At 40.5% G+C, this 13,754-nt stretch overlaps 1 protein-coding gene across 7 annotated transcripts in view; it reads right to left on the reverse strand.

The window, feature by feature from the left end:
- The window catches only part of lrp8 (low density lipoprotein receptor-related protein 8, apolipoprotein e receptor), a 131,430-nt gene that overhangs the window by 5,294 nt on the left and 112,382 nt on the right, over positions 1 to 13,754 (reverse strand). For 2 of the 7 annotated variants that reach the window (XM_078789980.1, XM_078789981.1), the window contains exons 15-18: positions 11,221 to 11,373; positions 9,875 to 10,231; positions 5,793 to 5,861; positions 642 to 832 (exon numbers count right to left, since the gene is read on the reverse strand). In XM_078789980.1, coding sequence (XP_078646106.1) covers positions 642 to 832; positions 5,793 to 5,861; positions 9,875 to 10,231; positions 11,221 to 11,373 — 770 coding nt within the window. Of the gene's footprint in view, positions 1 to 131; positions 833 to 5,792; positions 5,862 to 9,874; positions 10,232 to 11,220; positions 11,374 to 13,754 lie in introns of those variants that run through there. The other 5 variants (XM_058072220.2, XM_078789978.1, XM_078789982.1 and 2 more) reach the window with 4 other exon arrangements.

Raw genomic sequence — 13,754 nt, forward strand, 5'->3', positions numbered from 1 at the left:
GTTCTGATAGCGGCATTGTATAAATAACCTAAAAAAAACAAAACAATTGTGCTATCCTGTTGGCTTTCTTTGGTGACCTACGGAGCTCTACCACCAGTGAATCAATATTAGCTAGCAATATCAATATTGCATATAAAAATCTCTGAGTCACCAGTGCTCACTGACGAGGGTCCCAGTGTTTTTTCTATTGCAGTAATCACTTTATAGAAATAAAACGTCAGCTCTGTGATGTGCGTCAGTGACGATGACTCGTTTCATAACATGGACCTTGACAGTAAAAAAAAGAATATTATGTATTCACAGAACACCTATACACATAGGAAAACTACAAGTACAAAAATTGGAATGGAAGTATGATATCAAAAAATGCATAATTGATAAATGTGTGTACTATATGATCATGGTGGGTAGAGGAATGGTACCATGGTGCAGGGCTTTGTGTGTTTTCAGTTATTACTGCAAACTGGATGTGTGAGTGTGTTGTTGTGTGCACATAGACAACAACTGGACTTTTCTGATTGCTCTGTCTCTCATTTGCCGCTGGATAACATTGGCGCCCCTGAGTACCAATGAGAGTTGCTGTCGCTAATGCCGCCCCCTAGAGGAAGCGCTATGAACGGCTGACTGTGGCTGCCACTCACTGCCGGGTAGACGTGACCGATGGACTCGCTGTGTCGGCCGATGTGGATTTCGTCGTCGTCGTCTTCTGTGGTCTTGCGGTAAACAGGGTTGTCGAAGTTCATGCTTTTGGTGTTCTTGCGCCGCCAGTTTCGCCACACCAGGTATGCGCCGGAGCAAAGCAACCCAATGACCACTGTGGCAAGGATAGGGACTGCATGTGTTTAACACACACACAACAACAACACACGGCGGGAGCGTTAACACAGCCCAGGGGACACATAGCGGCACATTAAGCACTCATACATCACACACACACGCTTTCCGAGGGCTCATTATTTTCTTTCTTCACTTTTCAAAACCAAATGAATCAAAGAGTTGACGGTGACATGTGGTTTCTGAAACATCGTATATTGGCAAAAAACTGGCAGGCGCCATAATCCAACTCAGTGCACTCATCTTGTACACTCACAGCAGCCTCATCTTTGTTTTTGGCCCCGTATTTGATCAGGACATGTCTGCATTCAGCAATTTGTATAAAAAAAAATTCAAAAGATTAAAATCATACAGAAATATGTTTAGAATAAACTTGAACAATGAACAAATATTTATATTTATTGCATTTTTTTAAGGCTCTGTCTCACCTGCGTGTCACTTGACACATTTTAATTGAAAACAGTAATATTTAATTGCAATCAATCTTGTTTAGATGCTTCAAGCTTAGTTGTGTAATAAATTGAGTTAGCAAATGCAATTTGCTGTGGCGCCTAGTGTCACCAATAAGGTGCCTAGTGGCGTGCAGTGGCTCAAACTCCCTCCTGACTGGCTTGTGGTGGCCTGTAACGGTGGCAAAAAATTTAGTTTGGCGGCAAGAAATTTTTGTTTAAATTGTTTAAATCCCAATCACGCCGATTGCTTGATGCAAGTGTCCACCAAATGGAACCAAATGTCGCAAATAATCCAATTGGAATCCACTGGAATGTAATGGCTTGAGCCAAGTTGCGCCAATGTTGCGCCAGGAGTCAGTTGATGTCAATTCGCACCAAAGATTATGTGATTGTCGTGTAGTGGCTCACTGTGGCGCCAAAAAACGGCAACATGGCAACATGAGGAGCGAACATTAATTCTGCGCCACTGTGAGCCACTATGCGCCAATCACATAATCTTTGGTGCAAACTGGCACCAACTGGCGCCGACACAGTGGACTCCTAGCATTAAATGACCCGTTTTTATTATTTTTACATCCAATCAATATAGTCAGTGACTAGTTTGGTTAAGGCATGGCAAACAGCCATTTGTAAAAGAACACCTGCAGGACCCTTCTGCTGAAAAACTGAATCTATACCTTGACAAAAAGAAAATAATAAGCCTTCTTATGTATGATACAACAGCAGTACATTCTATTACATTCATCCTCAGGCTACATTTCAACTCAAAAACACAGAAACATAACACGTGCATGATCACTTGCATGCATCAATGCATTCTATCTCAAAGACACATTCACACAACATGCATGGGACAGTTCACCATCAGTCTTAAATTGATTGAATTGATTTTAGATTTTCTTTTTTTTTTGCATAATAAAAGCCTAAGCTTAGGAACTCCAAGACCATCTTAATACCCCTTCATAATGGTGTTTGGATGATTATTGAAAGCTCGGCTCTTTGGAGTGTTTGAGATGAGCTCAGTCTCTTTAGCCTAATTACTATGTGTACTCCAAAGTACCTGTACTGCGCTGATAATAATAAGCATGCAACATGATTAATACAAAACGTGTCAATAAGGAGGGGGTAAAAAAAGATTAAAAATTAGCTAATTTGCCCATCCATAAATTCATCATGCTCATCAGTGACGGAGCCCTGAAACCACTCTGGTATTAGACATGCACTCGAACTCCCTCATTGAAGATGAAACCCCACACCCAGTTTTATTGCTCTCTGTAGTGTATGTTCAGCTTTTGCCTTCCTCATTTAGAACATTTTAGTCCTATTACAGAGAAACATAAATGCCATACTTTGGCTAAGTAGTGATTATAACAGTCGGCCGGATTCCCCTTGAGGGGGTGTGGGTGGGCGCGGTTCATTAGATTATGGGGATGCAGAATTAGGGTACAGAAATCTGGCCCTTGTGGACCTGTGACAATAATTAATGTTGCAGAGCTGCCAAAAATGCAGAATAAAGGGATTTATTGCTTCAATGAATTGTAGAATATGGAACGGATGGGCAGGGGTTAATAATCTTGGGGGTTGTTATAATGAGCTGAGTTGATATCTCAATTGGCAAGGGGAGGAGGGGGGGTAGCAGTACAATGTTTGAGAAGTGCCATTGTGCTCAATAGCGGAGATGAAAGAGGTTTCAGGCATATGCTGATCCTTAAAGGCCTTTTTTTACATCCAGCTGAATTCTCAATTTGACTCCATGAAATTGGATTCTCATTTTAAATCACATCCAGTAGAATAACAAAACTATTACTACTCTTGGGATGATTGACTGCTGGAAACTACGGTGTGTTTGTATGTTATAATTTCACTCCCATTTTCGAATAATTGAATAAAATGTAAGGCTGCCACAAAAGACATTGATGCATTGATTCAATATCGGATAGGTGTGCCTTTAACTGATCACAATTCAGTGTTTAAAAAGTAATTACAGTCAACCCTCGTTTATCATGGTTAATTGACACAATTAAAGTACATTTCTGCAAAATAAGATCCCTTATTCACAAAAGAAAGTTAGTTAATCAGAGCATAGTGAACCTCTATATGATCTTCTAAATACGGGGTTTTAACATTATTAGAGCCCTCTCGACATGAAATAGCTTCCCTACAGTCACCTTTACACTTGTATTACTCAATATAGTAGACATAATAACAGATGTTATCCCTAAAGGAATTGAAGTGGCACGGGCGGTCTAGTGGTTAGCGCGCAGACCTCACAGCTAGGAGACCAGGGTTCAATTCCACCCTCCGACATCTCTGTGTGGAGTTTGCATGTTCTCTCTGTGCATGCGTGGGTTTTCTCCGGGTACTCCGGTTTCCTCCCACATTCCAAAAACATGCTAGGTTAATTAGCGACTCCAAATTGTCCATAGGTATGAATGTGAGTGTGAATGGTTGTTTGTCTATATGTGCCCTGTGATTGGCTGGCAACCAGTCCAGGGTGTACTTGAACTGTTTTGTACTAAGTTATAGTACATATTCCATATTAGTACATATTATAGTACATACGATGCTTGCTGTACTTAGTTTCCAAGCTGAGATACAAATGACTTCTCACATGTATTGATTAAAAAAGCCAGGACGACACAAGGCTCTTATATAGTTGTGATTTCCCTCCTCACGTGCTTTTCATGACTATTTAAACAGGCCAATATTGAGCTCTTCAAATGGTTTTGTCCACTTGTTTGGTACAAATAAAGATTTGGACAATATCATTCACACTTGAAATGAAATGAGCCCCTCTATCAGAGCAAAGCAAATCAAATGTGTTTGCTCAGCCTCATTATGTTTTAGCATTTTCACTACACTGATCCTACTGATGACAGCGAAGTGTGTGACATTTCTCAGTCAGTGACAGTGGGCAACCGTAAGTACATTTTTTTTCAGATTTCTCTGTTGTTTAAAAAGTACACTTTATATGAAAGAAATACCGGAAAAGCTAGATACCGGGAAAAAAAGCTCTGCATTCTGCATCGGTGTTGACATGAGGTTAATATTAGGGATCGACCGATTGATGTTTTTTTTGGGGCCGATGCCGATACCGATTTTTTTCCATCACCCTTAGCCGATGGCCGATTTCGCTTGGGCCAATATTTGTGGCCGATACTGCTTTTGATGCCTCAATTTACATGAAAAAATGACCATAATAACAAATATTACAGGTCTCATGTTTAAACAAATATTTATTGAAATGTAAACACTGAACACAGTAGGATTCAGTTTTCTTAAACACACATTTAAACGGCATTATCAACTTTAAAAGGAATAAATCTAAATCTAAATCTAGCATTGTTTTTATATATCGTTTTTTTTGGGCTTGACTGTAAATCATGCAGCGGAAAATTATATCGGCAAACCCACATGCGTATCGGCCGATACTGATTCATGGAAAAAAATGCAAATATCGGCCCGATATATCGGCCGGCCGATGTACCGGTCGATCCTTAGTTAATATATATTTTTGAGGTGCACGTCAGGCTCTAAAGGAGAGTTGAAAGGGGGTGTAGGAAGCCACTGTTGCCTATGCCAGCGCAGTGACGCTGTAGCGTAGTAAAGCCTTCACTGTGTCCTCCTGCTGTGACCACTTCAAGGACCTGTGCAATTATCATACTTTTTAACCCCTTTGAAATGAGTAGTGGCATGTAATGCCTTACATATCATGCAGAATTTGTATTTATTACTGTTATAGATAATAATAATTTCTACCTATTGTGTGGAAAAATGGGAGTCAAAACAAAGGTATTGTGTATTTAGTTTTGTTCAGGTGAACTCAGTATTTTATACACAAAAGCAACGTTGTTATATCTTAAGTTAGAACTACTGCTCCAAGAAACAAAGCAGCAGTGCACTCTCCGCCGTATAATCAATTCTTGTTCAGCCTTTTGTTGTTTCATCTATTTCAAAACCTGATTGCAGCCCAGGGTGAGCCTGGGTTCAAGAACTGGGTCATGGCAATGCATAGATTGCCGTGGGAAAACACTATATGCTCCAAGTGGGGACTTAATGCTATTTGTCGGCGGTCAAATGTGATGAAAAAACAAACTGAATTTCACAATTGCTTGAATCCTCCTAATAATGACATAAGGTGCACATTACCAAGACCACCGCTGACTGATCAGCTTACTGGCCTATAATAGCATCCTTCAGCGGCCTGGAGGCTGCGGCTGAATAATAGCACATTTTCCGAATGACTACATTGTTAAGTATTTTCAGCTCCAAACCACTGATGGCAGACATAGGACGTGTCTGTGTTTAAAACCACAAATTAAGTCACATTAATCAGGCAGGTGGGCGTACAAAGACGTGTTAAGTCACAGTCATGCATGCGCACACAAACACACATAACCATCACATCTATACACACAACAATCGTAGAAGGAGAAGCCAGGAGGGAAAGCAGGCAAGCAAAAAAAAAAAGCCAAAACAACACAGCTAGAAGTCAAGATAACTCACCGATAGGAATGACTATCCCCAAGACAGCTACTGTGATGTTGTTGCCTATGAGGTAGTGATCACTCGCAGCTGAGATGACAAGAAGGAACGAGAGAGAGAGAAAAACACAACTTAGCCCAAAGTTCTTTTCAAAATAATCCCCAAAGACCTTGCTAGAGAGAAAGTAAAGCATGTTGCAGCAGGGAAGTTTCATGTTGGAAACGTGTGCAATATAAGCTACTGTATATGGGCTGATATATATATTCTTATTTTACTCTAAATTTGGCACATGGACTAAGGATCCATACAGCTAAAGGAGATACAGTTGATTGTTCAAAGCAAGATAGAATTTCGGTTTTCGTACATCCAAGGTTTCGTAGGATTAAGTGTTTGATGGAACAAACAGTACCCAAACAAAGCATCCATTCATTGGTGATTTCAGAGTTAGGACAATATAGACAGATTCCAGTCAAGGAATAATTATGTTTATTATGTTATGTGCTGGGGCGGCACGGCGGTCTAGTGGTTAGTGCGCAGACCTCAGAGCTAGGAGACCAGGGTTCAATTCCACCCTCGGCCATCTCTGTGTGGGTGGAGTTTGCATGTTCTCCCCGTGCATGCGTGGGTTTTCTCCGGGTACTCCGGTTTCCTCCCACATTCCAAAAACATGCTAGGTTAATTTGTGTCTCCAAATTGTCCATAGGTATGAATGTGAGTGTGAATGGTTGTTTGTCTATATGTGCCCTGTGATTGGCTGGAAAACAGTCCAGGGTGTACCCCACCTCTCACCAGAAGACAGCTGGGATAGGCTCCAGCACCCCCCGCGACCCTCGTGAGGAAAAAGCGGTAGAAAATGAATGAATGTTATGTGCTCTCTTATTGGTCGATCTACGCTCCTTCCTTCACCTAAAGTTCATGAGCTTTGCGTAGTGACGGAAAAAAGAAAATTGAGTTTTGTTTGTACGGTGGCCTTAGTAGAATGGCTGTTAGTCCGCATTGAGAGGAACCAGATAAGGTAACTCTCATTCGGTTGTCTGCTGGATGCCTCCCTGGGGAGGTGTTCAGGGCACGTCTGACTGTTAGGAAGCCTCAGGGAAGACTTTGTTAAGACTATGTCTCTCAAGTAGTCTGGAAACGCTCCGGGATCCGCCAGGAGAATGGATGGATGTGATAGAAAGCAAGCTGGGTCAGTGTGTGTCATAATGGCTGTACCTGCTGCTGACATTTACAATAAATTTCATGTGAGCAAGTATACAGCTCTAACTGTCCACTTTTGATAGTGAAGTTTGTAACAGATTACAGTGAATTCAGCCATAAATGCTTCCATCTATTATTGCTGACTTTTATATGACCTTGAACTAAAATTCAGTTTTCAAGATTTTTTTTTGGCCAATTACTTGGACACAAAGTGCCGTGGTTCATTCCCTTTTCTCCCTCTAAACCCCACCAAGTTGATATAAACTTCTAGTAGAGATTCTGCTTCAAGCTTTCCAATTAGCAGCAGACTAGTCATTAGTAAGAGTGATATGATGGCCTTAATGAAGTCTCAGGAGAAGATTAACAGAAGTGACAATAGTGCTAGTAGCCTTGCATACTGATGCTGCTCAAATAACTGCTAGGCTTTGAAAAGGAAGTCAATCAGTTGTAATTGAGGAGATAATACAAAATTAAAGTAATTATGTTTTGTCACTCGTGGGTTCCCCCTACTGTTATCGGACATAATTTACCACAAAACAAACAGTGGTACATATGCGTTTGCATTTCTTACATAACAACTCTGGATAAGAGTATTTTCCCAAAGGTCTTAGGGATAGTCAAGATGTTTTCTGGCAAAATTGAGACAAGCGTTCAATGTTCTTTTTGTTCAACAGTCGTTTTCGTCTTGGAACGCTCCCATGCAGGCTGCTTTCACGGCTTTCTTATGGTGGTGTCATGACCAGTGACCTTAACTGAGGCAAGTCAGACTAGAGTCTTTTGTGACTTTTTGGATGAGTTACCCAACACTCTTGGGGTCATTTTGGGAACTTTCTTCACTTTTTGGATAATGGCTCTCACTGTGGTTTGCTGGAGTCCCAAATGTTTTATAACCTTTTCCATACTGATGAACTAAACTAAATCTACAAAAAATTATTTAACAGAAACATTTATAGTGGAAGCTCATCAAATAATATCCTTTTGTTATTTTTGACACATTTTACGACAAGCATTAGTGAAGAGAAACGTTTAGAGTTGTAAATGTAGTAGTAGTACTTTATCTCCACCCCTCAACCTCGTAACAAACCCAAGGCTTTATCTTCCTGCGAAACGCCAGCCGCCTCTCAGCACATGTGTAACAGCTGACTTGACAGTGTGCACTAAGTTGAAAATGATTACGCATGGCCCGTAGGTATGGAGATATGACTTGTTCTTGCCCCATTTTCCACACAGTATTTGCTTCGGCTCTCATCTGGAGCGCTTATGATGACGGTGAGGAAGCTGAAAACCTCTGAGACGAGAAGAAATAAGGGTTTTTCTGCTCATGCAGGTCTTTTATTTATATTCCTCTGTATATTCAATGTCACCCATTTAGCCTTTCTAACTTTTACACAAACAATTACAAGTTGACCTTTGCTGTGTCAAGGGGCAAGTTGATTGTTGATTATGAATCTATATTATCTGCCTAACTAAGCAGATATGCAGATTATGAATCTATATTATCTGCTTAAATAAGCAGATAGTATAAATTCATAATCAACCTATAAAAGACCTGCATAGGCAGAAATGTCAGCAATTGCGATATAATCATAATCTATGTAATCATAATCAAAAATAGTTTCCGGTAAGCTGTTGAGATCATGGCAGTTATTTCATATTTCAATTAATAATCAATTAATAATAATTATTATTGCATATTACTGTGTATCATGTGCGGTCAGTACATTTTGCATTTTGCATTTCCAGTGGAACCTTGGTTAGCATGTTTTTTGGTTAACATTTTCGGGATAGCGTGCAATATGGTGTGCGCTTTGCAGTGTTATTAATACAGTGCATGAGTGCAACTGTGTATTTTTATCACAAAATGTCCTTGTTAGTCGCTTGCTAATGCACGGAAACGCAAACCGGATGTCCACTCTGTTATCCATCTATGATGTCATCAGTGGTTGATGTTGAAGTAGTAGTTTTGCATACATAAGACATTTGTAAATGCATATAAATGACGAATTAATGTTATAAGTGAACATTTAAGACGTGTTATAGCAAAGACATGAGTTGACAGTTGGGGCTTTTAGCTCAATGGCTAGCACTCTCGACTCACATTCTCCCAGAGCGTGAAACTGACTGGATTACATGTGTATTGCGTATTGCGTGCGGACTCTTCAGCTATTTTGCAATGCATTGTATTTGTTTAGTTGTGGACCCTGAAGGTAGCATACTGACCCACAAGTTGTAAACATAAAAACACAATTTCTTCCAGCAAGTCATGCAAAGTCTCATTATAGCATGAGATTTCACACACTGCAATTTATCAATTTTGTTTAATGTTTCTCTCTAGGAAGATTCTCCTCCCTCCAAGCACAATTAAGGCTTAGCGCTTTGTAAACCATTGTTGATGCTGTTATAAAACACTTATTGTTGTATTGTTTGACTAAGAAACTAACTGTAAAGCAGTGTTTCTTTGCCAATGGTGGTAAAGCTCCATTTGTACTTGGAGGAGTGAGAGTGAGTGGTGGATGGATGGGGGGATGGAGGCAGGGAGAGAAAGACAAAGAGAGATGCTGTCAAAAAGTGAGCAAGGACAAAGTGGCGGGAGGTGAACATCGAGAGCGATAGGGACTGCCGTTAGTTAGATCTGACAGCTCTGTTACACCCGGCTCATGAGGGACCCACGGCAAGCAGGCTGAACGATACACTCCTGTGTGCTAGTGTGTAAGAGTGAGTGTGAGGAAGAAAAAAATAGCCTGAGATGGAGAAAAAGAGAGACATCAGACAGACAAGTTCAAGACAGAAGATGGGGGATGTATTTAAGGTGTTTCCCTGCTGTGATAATGGTCGATGGCAGACATACCGCAGCTGTAGTGGCTGCAGAGCATCACACACACACACACACACACACACACCCTTACCTCTGTGGGATAGGTTGCCGTTGCTTTCTCTCTGAATGCTGCTGGGAGCCACTGGGCCCAGTAAGGGCGTGCGAGTGGGTGTCGATGTCTGACTGGTGCTGCTGAACCTGGTCGTCTGTGTACTTGTGGAAGTGGACCTGAGGTTCTGGGTGGGTTTGGTTGGTTCCAGATGCCTGGTTGTGGTTGTGGTGGAAGCAGAAGTAGTGGTGGTGGTGGTTGTTGTGGTTGTTGGAACCGCTGTTGTGGGATGATGTGTAGGTTGTGTTGTTGTGCTCGCTGTGGTGGTTGTGGTCGCTGTTGTCGTGGTGGGGGTGGTGGTGGTGGTTGGAACTGCTGTTGTGGTTGTTCTTGCTCGGACTGCCCAGCAGGAAAAGAAGTTAGAAATATTAGTTAGCACCACAATCATCTTCCACTCCTCTAAATGTAAACACACATAGCATGGTGACAATTATGATAGTCTTTTCATTCATTCATTTTCTACTGCTGGAGCCTATCCCAGCTGTCTTCGGGCGAGAGGCGGAATACACCCTGGACTGGTCGCCAGCCAATCACAGGGCACATATAGACAAACAACCATTCACACTCACATTCATACCTATGGACAATTTGGAGTCGCTAATTAACCTAGCATGTTTTTATACTGTATAGTAGACGCCTGCTTTTCGACACCTACCATTGAAGGGCACGGATGGCTCCTACCGCTCCAAACACCTCCTGCTAGCTAGATGCTGATGTTCTGTTCCGATTTCAGATCGATATTTGCAATAAAAGTGACTGTTTTAATTATTATATTCAGCTCCAGAATCTAAACTAACGATGGTGGATAACAATCCAGGTTTGTGCACCAAATATGCCTTAAATTCATTTGAAAGGATAAAATACAGTATTTTATAAGTACTTTGTTTTATTTCTTTCGGCTTTTTCCTTACAGAGTCGCCAAAGTGGATCTTTTTTGTGATCCGCATACTGATTTTTGGCTTGAGCACGTCATATTCCGGATACCCTTCTTGACGAATACCGATGGTGCTTACTAGTGGAGATTAGAACCTGAAGCATCCGCTGTCAAGTCCAGAACGTTCTATATTTTCTAAGTACTTACCACTAATTAATGATAAAGATCATTGATTGAACAGATGAATTGGAGTCACAAGCTGCGTTGATACACTTATAAATGCTAAAACCCACCTCTATAAAGTGGTTTTTAATGTGTTTTTGCTTCAATCTAATTGAAATTTCCTGTGTTTTATTGCTTTATTTACAGCCTATTGTATTACTCTGCTTGCATTATTGCATTATTCAGGTTTATCGCTTCTAAATACAATGTATTAATATTATGTCTGACTTACTTGTGGCACAGCGCCTCATATCAGGTCCCAGCTCCATGCCATCGGGACAGGCACAGGTATATTTGGGGGAGTGGTCTGTGATCTGAGGTGCCTTTAAACACAGGTACTCACAGCCACCATTGGGCAGACTTCCCATGTTACAGGTGTCAGGGGCTAGGACACACAAAAAAAACATACAGCACATGAAACATAATATAGTACATACAATTTTACATATTTGATATCAATATCACAGCAATTTCCGGTGTATAAACCGCTCGGAACCCTGCGTTTTTTAGAGCTTAAGATCTAGTATTGGCGTTATCAATATTTCAGTATTGATCAGCATGATCATTGTGTCTTTCAGGTTGAAAGCAATGGAAAGAATGAGGGGATTGTGGTGCTGTTCGGTTCTAACACAGGACGACTTTAGAGGAGGAGTACATTGATTCATGACGGTAATTCCATTCACTAACCATAATTCATTACTTTAAATAATGCAACTTTTAACATGTTCTGTCTTTTTCTATCATTTGTGAAGCTAAATATAATCTTCCGACTGTGTTTAGAATATGAACGCAAGGCAGATTGCTCACAGGAAAAGCTATATTAAGAATTGAAGAGCAGCCCTACTTTTGGTCAGTACCATCAGCATTAAAGTATAATTGGAAACACCAGAAACGTAAAGTGGAAGAGTGAATGTGAAGGAACCAGGTAGGAATTCATCAGGCGGGATTTGAATATAGTCATACAAACCCCAGTAGTGTCATTAGAATATGTTATTAAATATATACAGTCAATGGATGATGTTGAGGGCAGTTTTTTTTCACCAATTTTAATTTAATGTGACATTGCACATAGATCAGTAGACAAGAATGTTTTAAGACCAACGGCTTTTGGGTCCAATTGTGTGTTAATGATTTGACTGCTGTCTGTGTCTACCAATGGAGCTGCACATTGTATGGCAAAAAAGAAAAAAAAAACCCAAAACACTCACACTTATTATCGAGTGGGCGGTTCCATGCTCAATTCCTGGGTAAGACACTTGCCCACACTGGTGTATAAATGTGAATGACTGTTTGGTGGTGGTCGGAGAGGCCATATGCACAAACTGGTGGCCATGTTTTCATCAGACTACCCCAGGGCAGCTGTGACTACAGACATAGTTTACCAGTATGTAACTGAGTAGTGAATGTAATGAATAAAAAAATCTATCCCACTGCTCTTATTATTATCATTTCCCTGAATCACAACATGAAACTTAGTTGACCGATTGCTTGATTGGTTAAGAGCGGGCTGCCAAAACTTTTACTTTCAATTTCTAGAGTGAAATAAAATATTCACATCCCTAACCCGAGACTCAAGTGTGCAGAAAAAAACCCCAGAGTTGCTCATGTCTTGTGGAGATGTACTAGAAATAGGTCAGGTTGTGGTCGTTTCTGCCTCTCATGTGCAGTTTTAGGGAGCAGTGCATCAGAGAATTCATGTGACGCACTGGGAGGAAGCAACATCAGTCACGCAACATCGGAAGCTGGGAACACACTTGGGAATCATGTCAGTATTTCAGCAACTGTAGACGTGCACTTTTTCTGTACTGGACCTTTGGTAGAGATGATAAAAAGGATGCAAAGAAACTGAAATTGAATATTGGCATAAGAATCAGTTTCATATTGGTATTGTTTTGGTATTTGGTATTTTTGTATTGCAGTATTTGTCTTTTTTTGTAGTGTTTATTTGTGAAACGCATGTCTTCATTACACCGGATGTAACCAGACATTAGTTTCAGAGACGAGCTGCTGCCTAATCAGGTATTTGTTGATATCGGTAATGAAGTAATGAACATGCTAGAGAAGAAGGTACATAACGAATTACTACTTATTACGATACTATTTTCATTTCCCGGCAAATTTCTAGTCTTTTATGATATAATTAGTTCCGTTAGTACGATACCCGGTTATTATGATAATCCGGTTACTACGATGCCCTTTTCATCTCCCGCCAGCCAATTTGGTCTGCTTATATCGATACAAAAGCAGCTTAAATCAATCTTTGCTTAAGGATTTCAATACCAAAAAAGAACACGGCGAACGGCTGCTTCCAGTCAACTTTAAGCTGCTCGACATTGTTCTATACCAGGGGTCAGCAACCTGCGGCTCCAGAGCCGCATGTGGCTCTTCAGACTCTTTATTGTGGCTCCCTTTGCGATGCTTGAATATTTTTAACACCCGAGTGGGGAAAATGCACGTCTTTTGTAATGAGTTTTAAAAAATCCAACTTTGTCTGAGACCATGAATGCATCCTGAGTGAGTTCTGACTGCTATCCAGTTCAGTACATGAAGAAAAACAAGTAATACTTACCTACAAATCTAAAAAATAAATTCGAGATAATTTAAAAACAGCGGCATGGGAACTTGTTTTTACGTTTACAGTAGTTTACACATACATTTATGTAAGTTTATCTCCAAAACTAGCAAGAGTACTCCAACTCGTCTTTTCTTATCTGAACTACTTTGATACCCCCAAATTCCCTCCAATGTTGTTTTAAACATACTATA

The sequence above is a fragment of the Doryrhamphus excisus genome, linkage group LG4, assembly GCF_037039965.1.
Source record: "Doryrhamphus excisus strain RoL-2023G ecotype Guam linkage group LG4, RoL_Dexc_Guam_v1.1, whole genome shotgun sequence".
NCBI lineage: Eukaryota > Metazoa > Chordata > Actinopteri > Syngnathiformes > Syngnathidae > Doryrhamphus > Doryrhamphus excisus.